Genomic DNA, 25559 nt, shown 5'->3' on the forward strand with positions numbered 1-25559 from the left:
TGTAGGAGTAAAGCCACTCTAGCGGGTACCGTGGATCAAAGGACGTTGAACAGTAAGTCCGATGACTGCCTGGAGCACCAGATTAGAGACAACTCTCTTCAAAAGCTCCTGATGAGCTTGGCGTCATCTTGCAGAACTGGGTGAGGGGAACCCATATTCACTTCGTCTAGCGATGAGGAGGACTAGCCAGCACCGAGGAATCCACCACATCCCCTGGTGGTCCAACTGGCTGCTCCCCTAGGTCCTCATGGGCCTGGGAGGGGGGGGTGTCTTCCTGTGTGGGGCCTCCACCTCCGGAGGAGGGCAGGATGCTGTGGCCGATGGCCTATCTGAGGTCCCCTCCACTGACCGGGCGGCCTGGGAAGGCTGGGTGAATCCCCAAGGATTCCAGGGGTACCACGCTGCTGGCCATTGGCCCAGAGGCGGTGCCGATGAAGTTGACGGTACCACTGGTGCCAGAGCCTGTCCTGCTACCAGGGACTCCTGATCAGCACCAGAGTCGTAAGCAGAGCGGACACTGCGAAGTGACCATGACCGGCTGGCCCGGTGGGCCTCCTCACTGTGGTGCTGGCCACTGTGCCTCGACGTTGACCTCTCCAATCGGGACGAGTCCCTCCCGCAGGACCCTGGGGATCTTCGGCATTCGGTGGATCTTCATCAAAAGACCAGTGATCTACGCCTCACACTGCTTGACCTGTACTGGGATCTAGAGTGGGACTGGGAGTCGGAGTGGGCCAATTGTCGGTAGAATCTCCCCGATTGAGGGGATTCGCGTCTCAAGGACGGGTGCCGGCGGGAGGGTGACTGGTGACCCCATTCCGCCAATCGGTCGCAGGAGTGGTGCCGAGTTTCTCCCATCGACCCCCCACAGTGTAGGCCCTGTGGTAACTCGACTTAAGCTAATTCGACTCCAGCTACGTTATTCACGTAGCTGGAGTTGTGTAGCATATGTCGACTTACCATGGTAGTATAGAAATAGCCTGAGTCTGAGCATGCAAGGTCTAACAGATTCAGCCATGGAGTTTCCATGTCGTGAGGTGGAGAGACTCTAGATTGGGATGTCAGCAGTGTCCTATGTGATCAAGTCCGGGACCAGGGGCAGAGTTATAGACGTGTCCACCGACAAGTCTAGAGTGTGGTGAACCAGTGCTGACATGGCCATACTGGTGCTATCGAGATTATTGATGCTCCCTCTCGTCTGACCTTCAGCAGGACCTTGTGAACAAGCAGGAAGGGCGGGAATGCATACAGCAGCTGCCCCTTCCAAGGGAGGAGAAAGACGTCTGTGAGAGAGCCCAGGCTGTGATTCAGGAAGGAACAGAACTGTTGAAACTTCCTGTTGCGCCACGTCGCAAACAGGTCTATCCGGAAAATCCCCACCTTTGGAAGATGTTGATCGCGACATCCGGGAGGAGGGACCACTCGTGGCCATGAAAGGACCTTTTGAGGTGATTGGCCAGTTCGTTCTGCAAGCCCAGAAGGTACGATTCCTCCTAATATATGGAGTGGGCAATGCAGAAGTTCCACAGCTTGAGGGCTTCCTGACACAGGAGAGGAGTGAGCACCACCATGTCTGTTTATATAGAACATTGCTATGGTATTGTCCGTCAATACCAATACACATATGCCCTGTAGATGAGTTTGAAACGTCTGGCAAGCGAGGTGAACCGCACGCAGCTCCCTGATGTTGATGTGCAGCGAAAGTTCTGCCTGGGACCAAAGACCTTGGGTCCTGAATCTTCCTAGGTGTGCCCCCCATCCCATCGCTGACACATCTGTGACTAGGGACAGCGATGGCTGAGGCCTGGAGAAGGGTATTCCTGCACATACTGCTTGTGGGTCAAGCCACCACCGGAGGACTCGAGGACTGGAGGAGTGAGTGTGACCAATTTGTCTAGGCAGTCTGTTTGGCCTGTATACCTAGGCTACGTCCAAACAATTTCAGGCAATTTCACACCATAGTAGTGGGGAATCTTCTGAGAAATCTCTATGATGGTGCCCATGGCGAGGAAGTGAGATTCCAGGAGGAATGCCCTTGTCTGACCGGAGTCTAGGAGAGCTCCTATGAACTCTATTCTCTGAGTGGAGGCTATGGTTGACTTTTCCACATTCAGAATGAGGCCAAGCCTGTGGAACTTCATCCACACAAGGCTCATGTGGTCCTCCACTTGGGCCTGGGAGCGGCACTTGATTAGTCAGTCATCTAGATATGGGAATACTTGCATTTGATGCTTCCGCAGGAAGGCTGCCACAACCACCATGCTCTTGGTGAACACCCGAGGGGCTGTTGAGAGACCGAAGGGGAGGACCGTGAACTGATATTGGGTGATGCTGACCATGCTCCACACTGAAGTGCTGGGCTAGGGGTCGGATGCCTCCTGTGCCAGCTGGGGACGAAGGGCTGACTCCATGAGGAATAGTTTCAGCCTAAAGTCCCTCTCCTTCTTGGTCTCCTGGGTCAGAAGCCTCTGCAGATCTTACACTTATCCGTTTGATGGGCTTCCCTCAAGCACTTTAGACAGGAGTCCTGTGGGTCTCCCTTTGGCATAGGCTTCAGACAGGACCCGCACGGTTTGAAACCCTGAGGCATGCCCCTGTCGGGGAAACGTGGGGGGGGACCCCAACTGAAACTTATCTAAACTAACTAGGACTGTTTGAACTAATACACTTAGTTTTTTAACTATTTACAGGTAATGAGAAAAAGTCCAGTATGGAATTGCTTGCTGTTAGCAAGAGAGGAGCTGCTCCAATGACCGTCACTGGCGGCAAGAAGGAACTGAAGAGGCAGAGAGTTGTCACGGACCTATATACACTGCCATGAAGGAGCAACTCCAGGGGACTCCACAGCCAACCTGACGGGTACCATTAGGGGAAAAACTTTCCGACGACTGTGCATGTGGCGCGCATACACCTAGTTGGAATCAACATGAGCAATCACTCCAAGAAGTGCAATCTACACTAATGATAAAACACACAGCATTTCAGTATTTGTTCAACAATTCATAATACAAACACTAAGTCTGAATTTATGAAGACTTCATATAACTAAAATAAAGGAAATGGAAAAGGTTAAATTCAGAAGTACCTAGTATCCAGCTCTAATATTCAGAATCAGGATCTAACTGTAGTTTAGAAGAGTGCTTCTGTGCATCTTAAACTAGCACAAATGATAAAATATCAAAAACCAAACATAAGAATTGGTCTAAAATGTTTTCAGTGCAGAATTGTGCTGCATTTAAGTACAAAGAATGTACAAAGTACATCCACCTCGTCTGGAGCATGAATACACACACGTGACACACAGAGAGGTTTGGCCAGCAAGGTAGGTAATCAGTATAAATCAGTAACTCCATGATCCACCAAAGGAAGAATCAACATCAAACTTTTCAAACATGTCTCCGAAGTGTTTGTGTGACAAATGAGGTGGTTTACTAACTAGGCCAGAACTTGTTCAGACTGAATTTCTAAACTAAAACTAAGAGAAACTAAAACTCTACTATTCTGGATGACATGGATATGGGGAAAGATACGCAACTAGACTACACTCAGCACTCCGGTCTTTGATTTGTTAAACAGCTTCAAAAAGACTAAATTAAAATAGCCCCTCCTTACATTCCAACAGCAATGTCAAATATGCGATCATCTACGCAAAAATGACTCTGCTACTACTGCAGTGTCTTTGGATTTTCATCCATCCCTTTATTAGGAGCCACAGTATTTCCCCTGGCATGGAATACCACAGAAACAAACATGCACTAAACTCCTCCAAGGAACAGCTGCAATTCTAAGGACATAACCACTAACTTCCTTCTCTTCCAAAGTCATCTCAATAATGCTACTAACCTTCACCAGCCTAAATTGCAGGATTTGCTCTGTATTTTTTAATAGTCTAACATTTTTTAATATGAAAATTATTTTAAGGTGTATTTCATTATGAAAAATACTATCTATTTTTTCCACACAGAAGATAGTCCTCTTCCATTTTGCAAATACTGGTTTTATTCCCCCATTTTGCCAACAGACCTAAAATGAACATGGTGGATTTTGTTCAGCACAGATCATAGACCCAATCATCCAATCTTTTCCCATGCAATAGCATCAGTGGGATGACTTGCGTGATTAAGAACTGTTCACAGGAGGGTTGAACAATCATGCCTTTTCAGGAGCTGATTTTCATGCTAAAATCCAACTGATTTTAAAAGGAACTCTGTTTAGGCTGGAGCTACAGATTTGGGCCCATAGTAATTAACAAGTTAAAAGAGCTTTGTTTGTACACCAGTTTTATTGACTGAGAACTGCAGAGGTCTGGGAGCTGCATTTGTTAGTTCACTGATGCTACAGGCGCCAATCCAGCAAAGCACATAAGCATGTGTGCAATGCTAGTTACTCATAGTCAATAGAAAATATATTTTTTTTCATATTATATATAGTTTAATTACTTTTTTCTATTCTGGTTGTAATTCAATTTCTATAGACTGGATTTTGTTGTTGTTGTTCATGTTTTGTTTTTTCTTAAAGACTTTCTATGCAGCAGTTTATCTTACATTCTTTTATCTTATTCCTGAATTACAACTGTGTTCTAATTTTGTTTTCTTGCTTCAATGCTTTGCAAATCCATTTAAATTAATCTTTCTTTTAACTTTTAATTTTCCATATCACTGGAATACAAAACAACTTGAAAACAAAAAGAAACATTTGTCCAGAAATATAGTTCTTGAACTCCTTGAACTGGGAAAATCCAAAGCCAAAAGGCATTCCAATTGGCACACTGGAGATGCATACTAGAAGAATAAATCCTATGAATCAAAACCTAACCCACTCTGTTGACAGATTTTACTTTACTAGAGGACAAACAACACCTCATATAAAAACAAATAAAAACAAGTCTGCATATCCCACCTAGTGGTGGAACTATGTCATGCCCCCTTTTGTTTTCTATTTAGCAATCTTAGTCAAAAGCTACAAATACTGCTTTTTGAAAAAAAATGTAAGTTGACAGATACTACCTACATGGTATGCTGGAGGAGAGTCTATGGAGAGTAATTCCATTTTTTAAAAGGTTACACCCTCCCCCTTTCCTTGCCAACATGAGCAAAACTTCCTATTCATGGATGTCACTCGAGATCTTTTGACAATGGTGAGCAGTGCATTTAGCCTTGCAGTCCATGTTCTGTACAGAAAAATATAAAACTACAATGTTGATTTTTAATCAGTGGTTGGCATAATTAACCAATTAACTAGCCATTTCAACAGCTTTTACCTAGATTAACCAAGTTGAGAAACTGGGTAATACCAGTATGCCAACAAAAAAAAATGCTGTATCTAGGTTGAATTTTTCCAGGGAAAATGTTTTAAAAGACACACAAACATGAGTTTCATTGCACTATCAGGTCCATATATTTAGTTAGTAAATCTATGAATCACCTCTCTTCTGTCTGAACATGTTCCAAGTTTGCAAAGTTCTGTTTGAGGTTGCATTTAAGTGATATCAAGTGTTGCACTACAGCAAACTGAAGGAACTACCTTAAATTCCCCAACAATCTTATGGGAGCTATTGAAAGTTTTGGTTGCATGTTACCTCAAAAATAAGGGATTGCTGATGGCCATACTACTAAAAAATGATGAAGGCAGAGACGCAGACCAGTCAGATTCTGGACAGATTGAGTGAGAGGTTGAATGACATCAGACAAGACAAGACTCAGAACACCAAAACAATACACAGTCTCCTACTAATAAGATATTTATTACATTACTGTACTACTGTTCTTGGCTATTTTAAGGCTCTAATCAGTTAAACACAATTCTGTATACAGCCTGAGAACATCTTTCTATTCCACTAATTTTTTGGGGGGGGAAAGGGGGATTAATTCATATTAACAGTAATATTATGGAACCATCATAGTCCTGGCTTCAAAGATAAGGTTGAAAACCACATATTTTTAAACAGTCACTAAGCATTAACAAATTATTTTCTAAGTCTCTTTTATTAAGTTTTAATTATTGCAAGCCTTATTTGTGTTTATTTACTGTCTTTAAGTCCCTTTTAAAAATCTACCAACATCTTATGGAAAACGCAATAACATTCTGCTTAGAAAGAATTCCTCGTGTGTCAGATTTTCTGTGACTTCTTTATCTGTTCCTTTCTACTAAGAGTTCTGAAGATTAATCTTTTTTGTTTCTCAAGACTCCACCTGTTCATGCAGCTTGTTTGCTACCCAAGATTATAATCTTTTAGAGTAACATCAAATCCATCTCCACTGCAGTTAGTTGGTGTGTCATAGAGTTTCATGACATCAGGTGGGAGTTAAGAGGAGCAGAACAACTGTGGGAACAAGACTTCAGTTTTTATGCACTGTATTTAGTGAAAACACCAGAAGCACATGAAATCATCATTTTTCAGTATTTTGTAGTTTTCCCAAGAGGTGTCAGCAAGTCTTCAAGAAAAACAAAACAAAAAAATAAAACCAAGGAAGAGTATTGGAAAAGTTCTCCCCTGATATATCAATTCTCCTATGTTTAATAAAGATCGAAATCAGATTCAGATTCTGAATGCAGTAAATTTCTGCTCTGAAAGCTAATAATGTAGCGAGGTCCGTGATTTATTGCAAATCTCCTTGAAACTTCTGCTTTATTTCCCTAATGAGAATTTTAAAAACTTGGAAACTACACATTGGCATTTAAAAAAAGGAGGAAAGCATGAGTTATCCCAATAAATCAGCATGTTAAGTTTACAATGGGAAAACAATAGAAAGTTGAGCTTCAAGCTGCCAATTTTTACATAAGTGAGACTCCTGGCTCTATAAAACATCAGTTGCATAGCGAGATTATATTATATCACTCAATCTTATAAACAAGCCTTGTGTAATTTTATTCTGACCTCTGCAGCAGAAGCAGGTAGTTTGACATTCCAAATCATAATCTAGGATGGCCTGAATGTTTAGCTATGAACTCTGCTGCTTCACTACAGTTGTCAGAACCCACCACAAGGTGACGCAGGAAAAAAAATAGTTCGTATCCAAGTCACCCTTGTTCTCATTACAAGATGGCCTAGATACACTTGAAACCGACATACCTGAGGGGACACATTTATATAACAAGTATTAAAAAATAGCAAAATATCACAGAGCAATAAAATTGATGTGTGAATTTATAATTTATACACTCTACTATGTACAATATTGTAACAAATGAACCTTGATTATGGTAAATCTGTATCACATTAATACAAGCAGCTAATCACTAAATAAAATACACAAAAAACATTCAAAGTTGCTTGGGGGGAAAGAGGAGATATCACAACCTTAAAGAATTTACTGGGGAAAAAATGGAAAGTCTGCGTTGCTGACACACAACTAAGATACTGTTGTGAAGTGTAACACCATCTGGTTGACATGGCTCTGCTATCTGTACACAATGGTTTTATTACAATGGTAGAACTGGTATTAGTGTAATGGCAGGAGGAGGAGAAAGTGGTTGAAGGATCTCATTCAAGTGTGGAATCTGTAAATCTGTGTCTGAAATACCAACTGAAGTTGGCAGTTCTCCACCGCCATCTGTGTTTTAAGGAGCGGGAGAACATAAAGAGAGAGTCCTACGACAGAACAGTCAATGCAGGTTTTTAATTAGAAATAAACAACAAGTGGAACTAGTTTCTATGAGATGAGAGGTAGGGTATTTAGCGATACATCCCATCACAGTGAAACTGAGCCAGCCATTAACAAAGCTGGGCTGGCTCAGAACCAGGTGTAGAGCCTTTCCACGTGAATGAGTCTGTGATATTTCGCTGACAGCTCTTCATCTACTCTCCAGAAGCTTTGTTAAAGCAGAAATGAATTGTAAGTTAAATACGTGTGTCCTTTGAGTATATACTCCTATTGTTCTTTTCGTTCTATAGCCCAGAAATTGAACTGAACTTCAGGAAATGTCTTCTTGACAACAAAGCTGAAGATATTCCTAACAATTTATTACTTGCTGTCAAAAATTTAAAACTTTTTTAAACTGATGTACTATACCTCTCTCTCATATTTCATTAAAATAATTAACGGAGGGAATGCTGCTGTTTGTTGGGAATCATGCTAAAAATCTTTTTAATTAAAATCAAAGGACAAAAGTAATTCTACAAAATAGAAATACCAAACTGAATAATTTAAACAGACACAGCTATACCAAGTATTTCTTCCCCCTACCTTCTCCCTGAGTAGCGAAGAAGCTATTAGCTTTTAGTTAGCCACACACTAGCTGGAAATCATTGGATCGGGAATCCATTTGCTCTGGTATTTAATAACAAATGCACAAAGTATTTAAGATCATTTAGTTCACAGTTATAATTCTGAAAAGTACATGTGAAGCAGGGTGGCGGGAGCCTCATCACCTAAAATGTTTTCGGACTACCAGAAAAACGGTCACAAAAATCTGAAATCCTAAAGTGAGAGATTAACTGCTAAGTTTCACAGGAATGCATACAGCAGGCATGCATGGCCTTAAGAGAGAGAACGCAGCCTCAGGTTGAACATTAAATCCATTAGAGAATTAAAACAGTATAATTAGAAAAACCTACTGATGAAGGATAATGCTCACTGGATAGGTTCCTGACCAGGTCACATACTTGTGAATAAATCTTTTAAATGTATGCTTTGTGTATAAAGCCCATTATAAGGGGACGTTTTTAAATTATATACAGGACCCTGAATTCCTTTCTAAAAATCTGTATTTAACAAAAACAAATATATACAAATAATTTGAATAATAAGAAAGGAAGTCCCTGTAACAATAGATAATGATAAAGAGTAGGTAAAGGGATAACATAACATACATACATACATTTCCGCACCTGCCATACAAGTCCGCAGTCTGATAATTGCAGTTTAGTTATTAAGGGAATTACCTATTGCTGACAATTATTTCTTAAGATCATAGACAATTATGAGGTATCTGTTTCAAAGAAAGAATAATCCTGACAATTATGGATCCCCCATGTTTTTAAAAGGGTGCCTAAAGTTAGATTCCAAACTTCAAATTTAGGTACCTAAATAAGCAGCCTGTTTTCAAAAGTACTGGGCACTCAACTGCTCTCAAAAAGTCATTTGAGTTATGTGTCCAGCACACTATCTAATAGTAGATTAAGGTTGAAGTAGAAGCCTAGACAAATTCAAACTAGAAATAAAGATCATTTGAACCACTGAAACAGTTTACCAAGGAACATCCATCATCTGAAGTTTTTAAATCAAGACTGGATGTCTTTCTAAAATATATACTCTACTTCCACCACAAGTTATTGGGCTCAATGCAGGAATTACTGGGCAAAATTATATGGCTTGTGTTATGCAGTAAGTAAGAATGATCACATGATCTTAATGGTTCCTTCTGACTGTAAAATATCTGAATCTATGGGGTTTTTTTAAGGTATCAGTATTAGGTCCAGTCTGGTTTAGCATCTTCATTAATGAACTGAGAGAGGGTATAAACAGCATGTTAATGAACTGCGATTACTAAATTGAGGCTAGCTGCAAACACCCCTCAGGACAGAAATGCAAAAATATAAGTGTGTATCTTGGGGGAAATACAATCTGAAAGACATATTTACTTATAAAGTAGTAATGCTTAAGGGGAACCCAACATGACAGTGGCCAGCAAATTACACAGATATTTGCAGTTCAACATGGCAGTAAAAGAAGGACAAAGTTGTTGTTTTTTAACGTGTACATTCATGGGCCTCAAAGTATGAAGCAAGGAGATAATAGCTTTTTTATATAAGGCTTTAGTGCACCTAGAATATTGTGTTTATTTCTGAGTACCACAGGTCAGAAAAATATTCAGAAACTAATCAGAGTTCAGAGAAGAGTAATGAAAGAGATCAGAGGCTGGAAAAATTGATTTATGAAAGCAAAGTTAAATATGTGTATCTTGGCTACAAATTGACCAAGGAGGATATGGACTATGAAAACACTCTATAAATATTACAAAGATGTAAACAAGTACCGAGATTAATTATTTAGGTCAAATTATTTATGGAAGCATATCTAGGAAAACTGAATGAAATTATGAATGGGGAAAAATTAGGCTCATCATTACACAAAACCCTTTGACAGTCAAATCTATTAGACTGGACGAATCCTCAAAGCGAAGGGGTGGACTACCAATGCTTCAGACATTTAAAACCATACTGGATAATGTACAAGTAAATGTACTGTAGGTCAAGTCTGCAGTTGCAGTGAAATGGATCAGATTATTTAATAGGTATTTTCCATCTCTAACATCTATGATTCTATCTGAGAAATAAACACTAGATATTATTCTACTGAGAACTTTTAGGGAACAGGCACACGTAACTAAGCCATTCTGTTTAACTTGTAGTAGATAAAAGTCAAATAAGAAGTGATTAGAATAATATGGCCTAAACAATCAATAAACACATTAACTAGAAATGTTAATATAAAATAAAGAAAAGAAAAACTTAAAAAACACATCTAATATTTGATGTGACTTTTCCAAAGGAAGGATGAATCAGTCTGGTTTAAATCAAAATGAAATGTGGAAATAGTTCCAAGCCGTTCATGGACCAATGTGATATGTTTAGTCTCAGTCTAAACAGAAGTAACGTCATGAACTGGCATAGCAATTGCCTTCAAGATGAATTAATTCTACATTCTAACCAAAATACCAAGCTCCTGACAGGTAAACATAAAGCTGCAGAGTTTGGTACTGCCAGAGAGATGGATTTGGGATAGTATTGAAAAAGTACATTGGTATATTGATGACTGGCCTGTTCTTTTCTTACCATCGCACTTTATTGCATGTCTGTGTAGCACCAAGGGGAGAACCCGCCACCATGGGGACTTGGATAGGGCTATGCTGTTTGTTCATGACGAGGTCCAATTTCTCTTCCAATGATTTGCAGGTAGCCTCTAGTGCCAGCAGCTTTGCCTCAATACTATCTAGTCGCAGGCATATTGTCTGATTAATGGAAAACAGGAACGACTGAGGAGGAGAGAAGGTAAAAAGAGCCATTTTAGAAACTTACAAATTTATCTTCAGGAACTTACATATAGCAAGAGCCACCTAAATATGATTGGTTTCAGAGTAGCAGCCGAAGAAGTGGGCTGTAGTCCACGAAAGCTTATGCTCTAATAAATTTGTTAGTCTCTAAGGTGCCACAAGTACTCTTGTTCTTTTTGCTAAATATGATTGGCAAACACTCAAGGGACACTATCAACCTTTCTAGTCACAAAATTTGACCATACTTAAAACTGATGAAATCCAGCAGCATTATTACCATTCACAGACTTCCTGTAATTCTTCATGTAGAAGCCAACAGCATCCAAACCGAACATCTTATTAATGTGATTTCACCTCCCACACCAAAGTTTAAGATGACAAACCAAAACATCTCACTTTCTCATGAATAAAAAAAAAAAAGATTATAAACACGCTTCAGCACGCTAATGGATAAGTCTGATAAGATCTCCCCAAAAAGATAAAGTTAGCTGCTTACAAATGTGTAGAATGATCCTATCAATCCATTAAAACAAATAACATAACCTCAAAGGCAACAAGTGTCGCTGAATTTCATTCCATATCGAACAGCTAACGTGGGCATACGCAAAGAAAGAAATAAGATCTGTTTTCCTAAGCAAACATATCCATTTTTGAAAAGCATATTCTGCAAGATTTTCCTGGAGGAAATTATGCAATTAAACAGTGATAAATAGGGCTGTCAAGCGATTAAAAAAATTAATCACAATTAAATGCATGATTTAAAAAATTAATCATAATTAATCACACTATTACACAATAATAGAATACCATTTATTTAAATATTTTTGGATGTTTTCCACATTTTCAAATATATTGATTTCAATTTCAACACAGAATACCAAGTGTACAGTGCTCACTTTATATTTATTTTTTATTATAAATATTTGCACTGTAAAAAAAGAAAGTGTTTTTCAATTCACTTAACACAAGTACTGTAGTGCAATCTATTTATCATGAAAGTTGAACTTACAAATGTAGAATTATGTACAAAATAATAACTGCATTCAAAAATAAAACAATATCAAACTTTAGAGCCTACAAGTCCACTCAGTCCGAGGTCTTGTTCAACCAGTCGCTCAGACAAACAAGTTTATTTACATGTGCAGAAGATAATGCTGCCCACCTCTTGTTTACAATGTCATCTGAAAGTGAGAACAGGCATTTGCATGGCACTGTTGTAGCTAGCGTTGCAACGCACAGTTGCCAACTTTCACGCGGTAAATAAGCCCCCCGACATTCACAATAAGCCAAAAATCAAGTAAATCCCATTTCAAAACAAGACCTAAACAAGCGAATCCCTAAGAACCCCAACACTCTATGTGACTAGAGACCTCCCGGGTGTGCAGTCTGGGACTGTGGTGGGCCTGCTGTGCACCCCTGGCTCTCTCCCCCCTCTACCCCTACTTGCCGGGAACCGATCAAAAAAAAAAAAGAAGCAACAAGCTACAACAAGCACAAGCTACAAGCCAAAAACTAACCAAACAGGCAACTCACAAGCCAATTAAGCCAAAAACAAGCCCAATTTCTGCGTTTTTTTCATGGGTTTGGCATGTCTGGTTGCAAGATATTTACGTGCCAGATTCATATGTCCCTTCATGCTTCAACCACCATTCCAGAGGATATGCTGATATGCTGATGATGGGTTCTGCTCAATAACAATCCAAAGAAGTGCTGACCAATGCATGTTCATTTTCATCATCTAAGTCAGATGCCACCAGCAGAAGGCTGATTTTCTTTTTTGGTGATTTGGGTTCTGTAGTTTCTGGAGCGGAGTGTTGCTCTTTCAACACTTCTGAAAGTATGCTCCACACCTTGTCCCTCTCAGATTTTGGAAGGCACTTCAGATTCTTAAACCTTGGGTCAAGTGCTGTAGCTATCTTTTGAAATCTCACATTAATACCTTCTTTGAATTTTGTCAAATCCGCAGTGAAAGTGTTCTTAAAATGAACAACATGCTGGGTCGTCATCCGAGACTGCTATAACATGAAATATATGGCAGAATGCGGATAAAACACAGAGCAGGAGACATACAATTCTTTCCCAAGGAGTTCAGTCACAAATTTAATTAACGCATTTTTTTTTAACATGCGTCATCACCATGGAAGCATGTCCTCTGGAATGGTGGCTGAAGCATGAAGAGGCATACGAATGTTTAGATATCTGGCAAGTAAATATTTTGCAATGCCGGCTACAAAAGTGCCATGCAAATGCCTGTTCTCACTTTCAGGTGACATTGTAAAAAGAAGCAGGCAGCAGTATCTCCCATAAATATAAACAAACTTGTTTGTCTTAGAGATTGGCTGAACAAGAAGTAGGACTGTGTGGACTTGTACGCTCTAAAGTTTTACATTGTTTTGTTTTTGAGTGCAGTTACATAACAAAAAAAAAAATCTATATTTGTAAATTGCACTTTCACGATAAAGAGATTGCACTACAGTTGTAACTTGTATGAGGTGAATTGAAAAATACTATTTATTTTATCATTTTTCCAGTGCAAATATTAGTAATAAAAATAAGTGAGCACTGTACACTTTGTATTATGTATTGTAATTGAAATCAATATATTTGAAAATGTAGAAAAACATCCAAAATATTTAATAAATTTCAGTTAGTATTCTGTTATTTAACAGTGTGCTTAAAACTGCAATTAATCGTGATTAATTTTTTTAATTGCAATTAATTTCATGAGTTAACTGCAATTAACTGACAGCCCTGGTGATAACACATATGCCTTGAATTGACTTTAAGAAACAGCCAGTATGCCACCTAGTGGCCTCCATCTAAAATTAAATTTACACAGCTAGCCTAGCTTACAGTAAAATGAGCAGTATAGAACTGTTTGATAACGCTGCAGGCCAGCTTGCACTCTTAATTTGGGAAGACTTGTCTGATCTTCACAGCTTCTAGGGCAATCTTAAGAAGGTAAGACTATATACGCCAATCTGTGTAGCAGCAGAATATTATCTACATGTTTATTGGTGCTCAAGACTGAAACATTATCAATACACACTACCAATAAGAAACATACGTGGGAGAGGTGGGGAAGGTCTGTGAGCACAGGGAAATCAAGTCAAATGTGGCTGGACTAATTCAAAGAAAACTATAATTTTAAAAGAATTATTAGAAGGTGACTGAGCTGATTTGGCTCTGGAAGATAACGAGGTACTTAGCAATCCTCCAGGTTTTAAGCCATATGGGTGTTTGTGCTAACTACCAATAAAACACACAGGATCTCACCAATTTCTTCCAAGAGAAAACTGACCAAATCTGATGAGACTTTCCCACCCCCCATAGCTTGCCTTTCTTTCCCCTCCTACAATTCTGTTCTTTTCTCCTGTCAGGGAGGCAGAAGGTTCTCATCTGCTTCCCTCTTCTAATCCCAGTAACCTCATCCTATCCCATCTCCTGATCTTCTTCATGCCTACTCTCATCCCCTCCTTTATTCTTCTCATTCACTTCTCACTCTCTTCTGGCTCTTTCCCCATACAAACAAGCATTATTGAGTCTCTCCCATCTTAAAAACTCCCACCCATGACCCAGCTTGCCTTTCCCATTACTACCCCACTTTCTTTCTCCCTTTCAATTCTAAGATCACTGAATGTGATGTTTACAATCACTGTCTGAAGTTCCGCTGCAGTTCCATCTTAGACCCTCTCCAATCTGGCTTCCATTCTTTGCATGCCATTGAAACTTTTCTCGCCAAAGTCTTTAATGACATATTTCTAGTTAAAGCTCAAAATCAGTATTTCGTCTTTATCTCCTTGACCTGCCATAGCTGCTTTCAACACTGTGAATCATGCACATATTCTTGAAATCTTGTCCTCACTCGGCTTCTGTGACTTCCACTCATGGTTCTCTTCCTACCTCTAATCACTTCTTCACTGTGTCCTTAGGAGGGTCTTCCTCATCCCCCTCTACAGCTTTCCATGGGGGATCCACAGAACTCCATATTTGTCCCCTTCTCTTCTCCCTCTGCACCTCATCTCTGGGTGATCTCATCCACACAAAACAAATTCAACTAACGTTTCTATGCTGACGACTCACAGATCTACCTCTCTACTCCAGACCTGTCTCCTTCTGCCCAAACTAGAATCTAGGCCTCTCTCTCTCAGATCTCTGTAGGGATATCTAGCAATCAGCTCAAGCTCAACATAGCTAAAACAGAGTTCTTCTCCCCCACCCCGCAAGCCCTCCCTGCTACCTCCTTTCTCCATCACTACAGACATCACCACCTGGATTGTAAGTCCTTGAGGAACCTTTTATTTTCCTGCCTAGTACACTGGGGTCCTGATCCATAATTCATAGCACTATATTGTATAAATAATGATAAACAATTAAAATAATAATAATAATTCTAAAACATTTGCAGAAAGGGTAACCACCCACCCCCATTCACATTTAAATATACTATTAATATTTTATTATCCATCCTCTGCTTTTAACGTACTTTTTCCCCCAAAGAAAAGCAATTGCATGTATCTGATCTTCTGAACAACAGAAAAGTATATTATCACAACCTTAATAGAGGGATCCTGGCAGTTAATTTCTATCCGTTGGCGTTTCAGAGCAGGCTCTACATCTTCATCTGTCACCTCATGATTCTCCAATACAACTGCAAGCAAAAGTAAGCATTGTCACACTACAATTCTGGAGGCAAAATAAATTATGAAGACACTGAAGTGACTAACTGAAAGAATCCAGCAACACAGAGAAAAACAGCTCTAGCCTGACTTAGCTTTACGCAGAGCAGTTATTTGCTTATTTATTTTAAAATGTAACAACAATGGGTAAGCACTCTACTTACCACTTCATAAGGCAATATTTGGAACACTGAATATTTCAATTATTTGATCCATTATATGCGCTCATATTTCTCTCTGAAACAATGTCAGTCCTAAAATACATCACCTGGACTAATGAAAATATCCAGCACTGTACATATATGGTATGTCTATGTACAACTTAAGTATGATGTGTTGCATATTAACTTCTTAAATTTCTCATGTACATTATCTAGAAAAAATAAGGGTGATCTTATCTCCAGGGGGACAAACTACTGCGATACTGGTAATACGCTTACTTTTGAATGAGGAAAATCAACTTAATATTATGAGAAATTATTAAATAATTCTAATGGCGTATTCATAAAGAGCACCACTGAAATGCTGAGTGCAGCATGTCATGATATATCTTGATTTTAGCGAGGCTTTTGACAGTCCCACATGACAACCTCATAAGCAAACGTGTTCTAGATGAAATTGGTTGAAAGACTGAACTCAAAGACTAGTTATCAATGGTTCGCTGTCAAACTGGGGAGACATATCTAGTGGCATCCCACAAGATCTGTCCTGGGTCCAGTAATATTCAATATTTTCATTAATGACTTGGATAATGGAGTGCAGCATATGTTTATAAAAGTTGCAGATGATACCATGATGGGAGAGATTGCAAGCACTTTGGTGGACAGGATTAGAATTCAAAATTACCTTGACAAATTGGAGAATTGATCTGAATTCAACAAGATGAAATTAAATAAAGACAAGTGCAAAGTACTACACTTGGGAAGCTAAAAATCAAATGCACAACTACAAAATGGGGAATAACTGGCGAGGTAGTAGTACTGCTGAGATGGATCTGGGGGTTATAGTGTATCACAAATTTAATATGAGTCCACAGTGTGATGCAGCTGCAAAAAAGGCCAATATCATTCTGGGATACATTAACATGAGTGTCATATGTAAGACACTGGAGGTAACTGTCCTCCTCTACTCAGCAAATGTGAAATCTTAGCTGGAGTACTGTGTCCATTTCCGGGTGCCACAATTTAAGAAAGATGTGGGTATATTGGAGAAAGCCCAGAAAAGAGCAACAAAAATGACAAAATGTTTAGAAATCTGAACTATGTGGAAAGATTAAAAATACTGGGCATATTTAGTCTTGAGAAAAGAAGGTTGAGAGGGGACCGGAAAACAGTGTTCGAATGTGGTATGATCTGTTTTAAAGAGGATGGTGATCAACTGTTTTCCATGTCCACTGAAGATAGAACAAGAAAGTAAGTGTTGGGCTTAATCTGCATCAAGAGAGATTTAAATTAGACACTTGGAAAAACGTTCTAAGTATAAATTCTGGAGTAAGGTTCTACGGGAGGTTGTGGAATCCACATCACTGGAGGGTTTTGAGAACAGGATAGACAAACACCTGTCAGTGATTGTCTAGGTATACCTGGCCCTGCCTTAGCACAGGGTCCTTTCCAGGTCCTTTCCAGACCTATGATTCTATGATTTCTATGGGATTTGTAGTCTGTTTTTTGAGAAATATATTTTTTAATATTCAGCCTTTTTAAGATCTACACTCAGCTGTGAATATCCTCATATTGTTGATGTAAAGCCATGTTTACTCAAAAAAATTCAGGAATGTTCCAGATCTTTTTCATGGATATAGAGTTCATTTGCTGTAAAATGCTAATACTATAAATTAAGATCATCACTAGTATATAAGTTACATTTCTATACTACACACCTCTCATCTTTTATTTAAACTTCATCAGAAAAGTATTGGTATACCAACATTTTTGTGACCTCTTATTCTAGATCAGGGGTCGGCAACGTTTGACACGCAGCTCGGCACGATAAGCACCCTAGCGGGCCGGGCCAGTTTATTTACCTGCTGACGCGGCAGGTTCAGCCGATCGTGGCCCCACTGGCCGCGGATTGCCATCCCGGGCCAATGGGAGTGGTGGGAAGCCGCGGCCAGCACATCCCTCACCCACGCCGCTTCCCGCCGCCCCCATTGGCCCAGGATGGCGAACCGCGGCCAGTGGGGGCCGCGATCGGCCGAACCTGCCGCGTCAGCAGGTAAATAAACTGGCCCGGCCCGCTAGGGTGCTTACCCTGGCGAGCCGCGTGCCAAACGTTGCCAACCCCTGTTCTAGATTTTCTGTATTTACATTTGTTGTTTAAAGGTACCTATCAAAGCATCTAGGCACTTGGATATTAACGTCTATTCATGAAGATGTATTTGGCATTAATAAATCTTGCAGAAACCTAAGTTAAATAAATAACATAGCTCCCCACAAACAAATAATATGGCCTAAATATATAGACTGGACAAAAACAAAAATGTAACAAAGAGGCTTACAATGTCTTCAGTGTTTCATTGCTTCCTCATATCTTTTAATACTGCATTCCAAAGCTAGTCCCCAGTCTTGCTATGGGAACTCTATGGGTCGACCACTGCACACATGCAGAACCCAAACAGCTTCTTTGGAGCTCTTCATTAGTGCAGAGGTTCACCCACATGGTTCTGAGTGCAGGAATGGGGCCTTGTTAACATCAGTGTCTTCCCAAATTATGGGCACAATCCTACAAACACTCCTGCCCACGTTTACTCATACACATAGACCCACTACCTCCAATGAGGCCATATATGGATTGAGGCCAATAACTAGCATCCTACATTGATATTTTCCTTTAATGAACAAACTCTCAAGAACAATGAATGTCACAATAATGCTTTTGGAGGTGATTTCAATCTGCTACCACTTTGGTACAATACAAAGAATTTCAATCACGTAAAGGAGGAAATAGTAAATACCAAGTACAAAACTATGGTTCATAACTTGTTGGGTAGCAATTCTCATTTGGAGGAAAGCCTGAGAAAGATGCTCAGCAAGAAGAAAAACTTACTGTAGGCAATGTTTAACCCTAGATTTTTTGCACAAAAGTACTTCTGTACAAAGAACAGGGAGAGGATATAGCCCTCTATTTTTGAAGATGTTAAATGCAAAATGTTAACAATAAAAACTGTTGTAGTAAGAAAATTCAGGCCATGTTGATAAAGTTACTGGAATGTAATGTTAACAAACCCATTTTTAAAGGCAGAATTAAATTCTCTACGAAACTTTTGCGCCATTTTGAATTTGTAAAAGGAGTCCAATAGTGATTTTTATTCCCTGTTTAGAAGGTAACATTTCACTGCTCTTCCTTTTGTCAGTGCTACCCCCTACTGTACCTGGATGATCTGGGTTCAAGTCTTCCACTGCAATCTGAACCACATCTGCCAAATCCTGTTCTGACATCATTCAGAATCAGGCAACAATATTCGCTCAAATACCACGGAAGGCCCCAAACTCACACTCTAAGAGGTCTGCTACTTCGTACAACCCTGAAAGACAGCAGCAAAAAAGAATGTTAACACACACAAGTAAATTAATACTTTATTCATGTTCTTTAAAAGGAGCTGTGACTCAAAGGATTGATAGTGAGAATCAGAGCCTTTCACCTTTAGGTCATTGGTTCAAATCCAGATTGGTTTGGTTATTGCCACCTAATGAACGTTCAGTGATCCTTGTGAAACAGATAGGGTAAATATTGGCCCAGTTCCTAGCAGGCACGTGTCCATATCCCAGAAACTACTATGCCAGCTGCCATTAATTGCCACTTTGTTTGGTAGCATCTCCAAAGAAGACCAAGACTGAAATACACCTATCATTTCTGAGTTGGTCCTACCTGGACCTGTGAGGAAAGCTTGCACTATCCCAATGTATGTGCTGTACCTCTTCTGTTAATAAAGACAGTCCCTTGACTCCCCAGTTTGGCACTTCAATGCCATTCACCAGCACTAAATACACAGTTAAGTGTTTGGGTTTTATTTTAAATATAATTTTTGTTTAAAATTGAATTTTTAAAAATAGCAACAATACTTACACATACATATACAGAAATAAATAAATCATAAGACACTTTGGCCTCTTTACTAAGGGAATAACATTCCTAAATTGCAGGGTTCTTTTCATTTACAGGCTATCTTTTTTAAAACAGGTAAATTAATTAATATTTATATTGAAATAGCATCCAAAGACCAAATCAGCATTGCACCCCCATTCTGCAATGCACAATACAAACATATATAGAGACATTGTCCCTGCAAATGTGACATTCCTGTGGGATCTGTAAAAATCTTGGTTAACATACACTGAGATTAGGGACTTCTCTGCTGCTAATAAAAACTGAATTTGAACCAAAGTTCAATTTTTACTCTCTTGGCGCCAATCTCTGCCTGGAGTTTCTACAGCTCAGCTCTGATGAAGCTTAATTCTATTTCCAAAGCATGGTCCTGATTCTAGAGCCAAACATTTCTCAGCCCTGCTCCTGCAGAATCCTCTGTCAAAGGTCTTTAGTAACCATATTAAGGAAAATCTTCAGCCTCTGAAGTTGAATTAAAATCACAGGAACAGTTCACATCTGTGCTTCCCCACAGTTACAGAAGGATGGACAATGCGTTCCAGGAGACCATTCTTTTTTAATACCTGGCGCAAAGAATACTAGAAGGATAATTTGAGGTTTACCAATGGAAATGGTAATTTATCCCTTAACCTTGACACTGAATCCAATCCAACTATGCATAAACATTTTCCTCTTTCCTTCTTCCACTTAAACACATGAAAGCAATTAAACCAGGCAGGTGGAGTGCAATTTAAAAAAAAAAAAAAAAATACAGTGTTACCAAAGACTTCTGAGATTGGCCTCAGCAGCAGCTGCTCATTAGAAAAGCCTGTATCTTTTGAATGAAGACACCACAGACTATCAGAGTTGTTCACTCAAAATGATGTTACTGCCAATATTGACTCATTTGAAATTCTGATCACTATGAAAACTGTTGGGATTGTAGAGACTATGGCAAGGTGCCCAAGAAAACTGGCAATAGGTTAGTACATGTGGTTGCCATTTTGGCAAGTTAAATTTGCCATTTCTCAGAAGTCCTGGGAACCAGCCAGTCTTAACATAAGAAAACAGCTGTGCTAGAATTATTGTTTCATAATGTCACTAACTGCGTACTGTTCAGAACTCTGCCCTTAATCTGAAGGGATGCATCTTTCAATCCACACATTAGAAAAGGGACAAATTATGTCAAATCTTGATTTTTAAAAAAATCATATTTACAACGCTAGATAGCAGTGATACTTCACATGGTTCATTTTAGCCTTGCGCAGCAGTGCTGTTCTAGTTATGAATACATCAGCATATTATAAATCACTTTCAAGGGATCTGTAACTCACTTGTTTAAATTCAATTTAGGCCGCTATACAATGCACACCTTTTCCCCTTCCAAAATCCATTTGTTATAACAAAATTAGTTCAAGTTAGTTAAGCCCTCCCTTAGTGCAAGTGAAAAACAATTTCCCGTTTCTGACCTCCTTTCTCCACTCCCAGCCTCTTGTGTCATGTTCTGGTGAAATACTGATAAACGTTTAAAAAAAAAAAAAAAAATTCCAGGCACAAAGCTCCCACTTTATCCTAGCTTGGACAGATGTCTTTTAGCAGTTAATTAATATAAAGGATTAAAACAGCCAAGATATGGTAATTTATCAAATGGCACACATATATGGTAATGTTTCTTCATAACATTATAAATTTTCACCTTTTTAAACATATTTTCAATAAATCAGACATTGCGAATAGGCAACTGGCCAAGGTCATGATGAAGCATTGTATTTTACAAACAAGAATCTGCCATTCCTACATTCTCACCAGGCATAGCACAACATACCAGTAAGTCTGCTGCCCCCAGACTCAGAAAGAACCTCTATCACAGGGATCTGGCAACCTTTGGCATCCGGCCCGTCAGGGAAATCCGGTCAGCATGTCCCTTGGCCTGCGCTGCTTTCCGCAGCCCCCATTGGCCTGGAACGGCAAACCGCGGCCAGTGGGAGCCGCGATTAGCTGAACTTGTGGATGCTGCAGGTAAACAAACCGTCCCGGCCCGCCAGGTAAACAAACCGTCCCGGCCCGCCAGCAGCTTTCCCTGACGGGCCACAGGTCAAAGGTTGCCGATCCCTGCTCTATCAAAACATTAGGGAAAAATGTATTTATTTGTATACACACACACAATAAATGGATTATGGAGGCATTGGTAATTTAGTAGAAGTTGCACAGAAATTTGAAATTAAAGCTGGAGTAAAATGCCTTTTGTTTCACATTCAACAATTAAATTCAGGGTAGAGTTTTCAGAAGAGTTCAACATTGGTCTAACTTTGCTCTCACTGAAGTAAATGGTAAAACCCCTATGAACTTCAAAAGGAGAAGAATTAGGCCTGCACTAAGCACTTTTGGAAATCCTACCTTTAGTCTACAAATTTTGCAAAATAAGTCTTCAGTTCACAACAGAATTTTTCTTGTACACAATCTTTCTTGTAAAGTATTTATTAACTTTTCCAGAAGAAACATTTTAAAATGCGCCTATTTTTAAATTTTACTGTTTTCCCAACACTTCTTTGGATTCCTCTAGTTGAGAAATCAGTCCTCACAAACTCCAAATGTCATACACATTGTGTCAATATCCTAATCTAAAGCCATTTCTGAAATGTTAAAAATTAAATACATAAAAAGAGAAGTTATTCCTCTTATTCAGAACAAGTTTAGAGCTACACAAAGAATAGTGGACAGGTGGTCAAGGTCAGACTAGCTGATTCAATGGTCCCTTCTGGCCTTAAAAATCTATGAACTACTCAGATGCATGAGCTATCTATTTCCCATCACCAGCTGTGCTCCCTATATACATCTGGAGAGCCAAGGAGACACGGTGGACAGCAGAGAATAAAGGGCTATACAGAGTGGCGAAAGATACCTACGGTGGCATGAGGGGATAAGTGGGGCTCTCCAAAGCACAGAAATGTGCTAGTGGCCTGGGGTTTTGTGGTTGTGCAAGGGCCTGGAGTAGGGGGAGGTAAAGCTAGTAGCTCTGTCCCATGGCATGGGCGCATAAAGGGTCCCAACAACATTATTGCTTAGGTTGGTTGGGGAGTCAAGACAATGACAACCAGCATGGGAAGATTTGTCACCATGATGAGAAAAGTTCCTGAGCAGGCCCGTAGGGAGCAGTGTAACACAGACAGGCCCAGGTAGGTATATTACCCATGTCCGACCATCTTCTCAATATTTCACTAAAGGGGGTCACATGTGGTATCTGCTAAAAGCTAAGAACTAGCTGATTGTCATGGATGAGAAATGTTTATACAGGAAACAATTTTAGATCTATGTGACATGTAGGAAATTATGTTTCAAATCTGTTGGGAGTGAAACCTACCCTGTTTCCCCGAAAATAAGACATCCTCCGAAAATAAGGCCTACTTACAGTTTTGCCTCTCGTTGTAATATAAGGCATCCCCCCGATAATAAGACCTCCCCGATAATAAGGCATCCACCGATAATAAGGCATTTTTCATTTCTGAAAAATAAGACATCCCCTGAAAATAAGACCTAGCGCATCTTTGGGAGCAAAAATTAATATAAGACACTGTCTTATTGTCGGGGAAACAGGGTATCACCTGAGAAGGGGGAGTCGAAGAGCTGACCTAATCAACATAAGGACATTGAACATCCACGGAGAGGGCATATGTTTACCATCTGGAGTAGATGCAGGCTGGAGGTTTATAAAGACAAACGAACCCCAGAAGAGTTATGGGAAGAGGCGGCCTCCTGGGCTAAGCGACAATAGCTTGTGACTGTATACGAGAAGAAATGGCCCAAATGTTTATCCATTACAGAGGAATAACTCTGCCAATGGGAGTTGTCTCATGAACAGTGGATCTCACCAACTTGGACAAGCGCTGCAAGAACCAGTGGGTGAGAAATACCTTACTAGACAGGAAAGTAACTTGTTAATATGTATAGGTTATATATTGTGTTTTATTTTTTTCTTGTAATTATAACCTTATGTTTCCAAGCCCTTATACTTTTTTTATTTGAATCTTTATCTCAAGCTCTGTTAAATAAACTTCAGTTTGGTTTTCATTGCCTTTTGCTCATAAGAGTGTAGAACTGAGGTGAAACCGATGAACTAAGGTACACTGTTTCCACCAAGTAAGCAGATCGGTGTGCACAAGAGAGGGGACTGGCACTCGAGTGTAACAAAGTGGGATGTGTAAATTGCTAACCTGAGGGAAAGAGCCCAGAGCAGAGCAGCCAAAAGCCACTAGCTGGAGAGAGTTTCCCCTTGTGGGAGTTTCCCCTGCTATAAGGGGTTCCAGAGAGGATGGAGCTCGGCTGTTCTCAGTGGTGGCAGATGACAGAACAAGGAGCAATGGTCTCAAATTGCAGTGGGGGAGGTCTAGGTTAGATATTAGGAAACACTATTTCACTAGGAGGGTGGTGAAGCACTGGAATGGGTTACCTAGGGAGGTGTCAAGTATCAGAGGGGTAGTCGTGTTAGTCTGAATCTGTAAAAAGTAACAGAGGGTCCTGTGGCACCTTTAAGACTAACAGAAGTATTGGGAGCATAAGCTTTCGTGGGTAAGAACCTCACTTCTTCAGATGCTAGGGAGGTGGTGGAATCTCCTTCCTTAGAGGTTTTTAAGGTCCGGATTGACAAAAGCCCTGACTGGGATGATTTAGTTGGTGTTAGTCCTGCTTTGAGCAGGGGATTGGACTAGATGACTTCCTGAGGTCTCTTCCAACCCTAATCTTCTATGATTCACCCCCGATACTTCAGGCCACCCCAAAAAAGCAACACAGTCAGGAGCTCCACTTGTCACTGTTTCTTTCTGCCAGTTCTGCTCCCCTGTTTCTTGCCCCTATCCTCCTCACAGGTGTCCCAAATTTTCCCATACCTTCTATCACAGCCCAACATCCCCATGTTTCCTCCATGGCTTCCCTCAACACCCACATTCTAGCTCCATTTCCCCCATTCACAATCCCTTTCCTCCACAATTCCCACAGTCATATCTCTGCTCCCCACCATGCTTCCTATTCTTCTGCCACATTCAGCTTTTAAATACTGACACATATCAATACTGAGTCTTTCCAGAGGTCAAGATGAATTCTGATTAGTTTTGATTTCCTCTGGCATTTGTACCTGACTTTGTCAGCCATACAAAGAAGAAAAAAAGGAGAGTGGGAGAGGGTTGTTTCTCCAGCAATAGATCTGATTCAAACAAACAAATAAAAAAACAGTGCACATGCTTACTTTGCAAATCTCTATATTACTACTGATTAGCAAAATCTCCTGGCCTAATGATCCCTTTATGAATTACAGGAGCTATTACACTAACCTCATGCCAGATCTCATATGCAAAGGCTGCAAGAGTGCTTGCAATGGAAGACTTGTAGGTGAAAATAGAGGATGATGCAGCAAACAGTGCTAGTAAATGTGTACATGGGTTAGTCCTCTCTGAGGAAGAGTGATTGTTTTCTGGAACTAAACCATGCACTTGCTCCCTGATGGGAAAGTCCAAGCACCTTAAACTGAAAATAAGCATTAATTGAAGTTGTTCAAATAGCAGAGTGGATAAAAATGGATTTTTTATTTTTAATTAAATACAAGTTGCTTTTTTAAAAACAAATCTATTTGAAATTAAAGTTGAAATTGACAACTTATATTAAGGCCTAAATTTATTATAATATATATTAAAATCATTTAAATTAAATGCAAAAAATAATATTAATCAGTATATGTCTGCTGCCAAGTTTTAAAGAAAGTCAAACCATTGAGCTGGTGGAAGTCAATGGCTGAGCACCAACAACTACAGT

The 25559-nt window shown here is 39.8% G+C and overlaps 1 protein-coding gene across 2 annotated transcripts in view; it reads right to left on the reverse strand.

Annotated features, from left to right (window-relative positions):
- The window catches only part of BANP (BTG3 associated nuclear protein), a 262099-nt gene that overhangs the window by 219775 nt on the left and 16765 nt on the right, over window positions 1-25559 (reverse strand). The window contains exons 2-5 of one of the 2 annotated variants that reach the window (XM_054049419.1): window positions 23167-23259; window positions 19168-19197; window positions 15552-15646; window positions 10778-10977 (exon numbers count right to left, since the gene is read on the reverse strand). In XM_054049419.1, the coding sequence (XP_053905394.1) occupies window positions 10778-10977; window positions 15552-15646; window positions 19168-19197; window positions 23167-23257 (416 nt within the window). In that variant the 5' untranslated portion in view covers window positions 23258-23259. Of the gene's footprint in view, window positions 1-10777; window positions 10978-15551; window positions 15647-19044; window positions 19198-23166; window positions 23260-25559 lie in introns of both variants that reach the window. The other variant, XM_054049420.1, reaches the window with a different exon arrangement.

Source organism: Malaclemys terrapin, chromosome 14, assembly GCF_027887155.1.
Source record: "Malaclemys terrapin pileata isolate rMalTer1 chromosome 14, rMalTer1.hap1, whole genome shotgun sequence".
NCBI lineage: Eukaryota > Metazoa > Chordata > Testudines > Emydidae > Malaclemys > Malaclemys terrapin.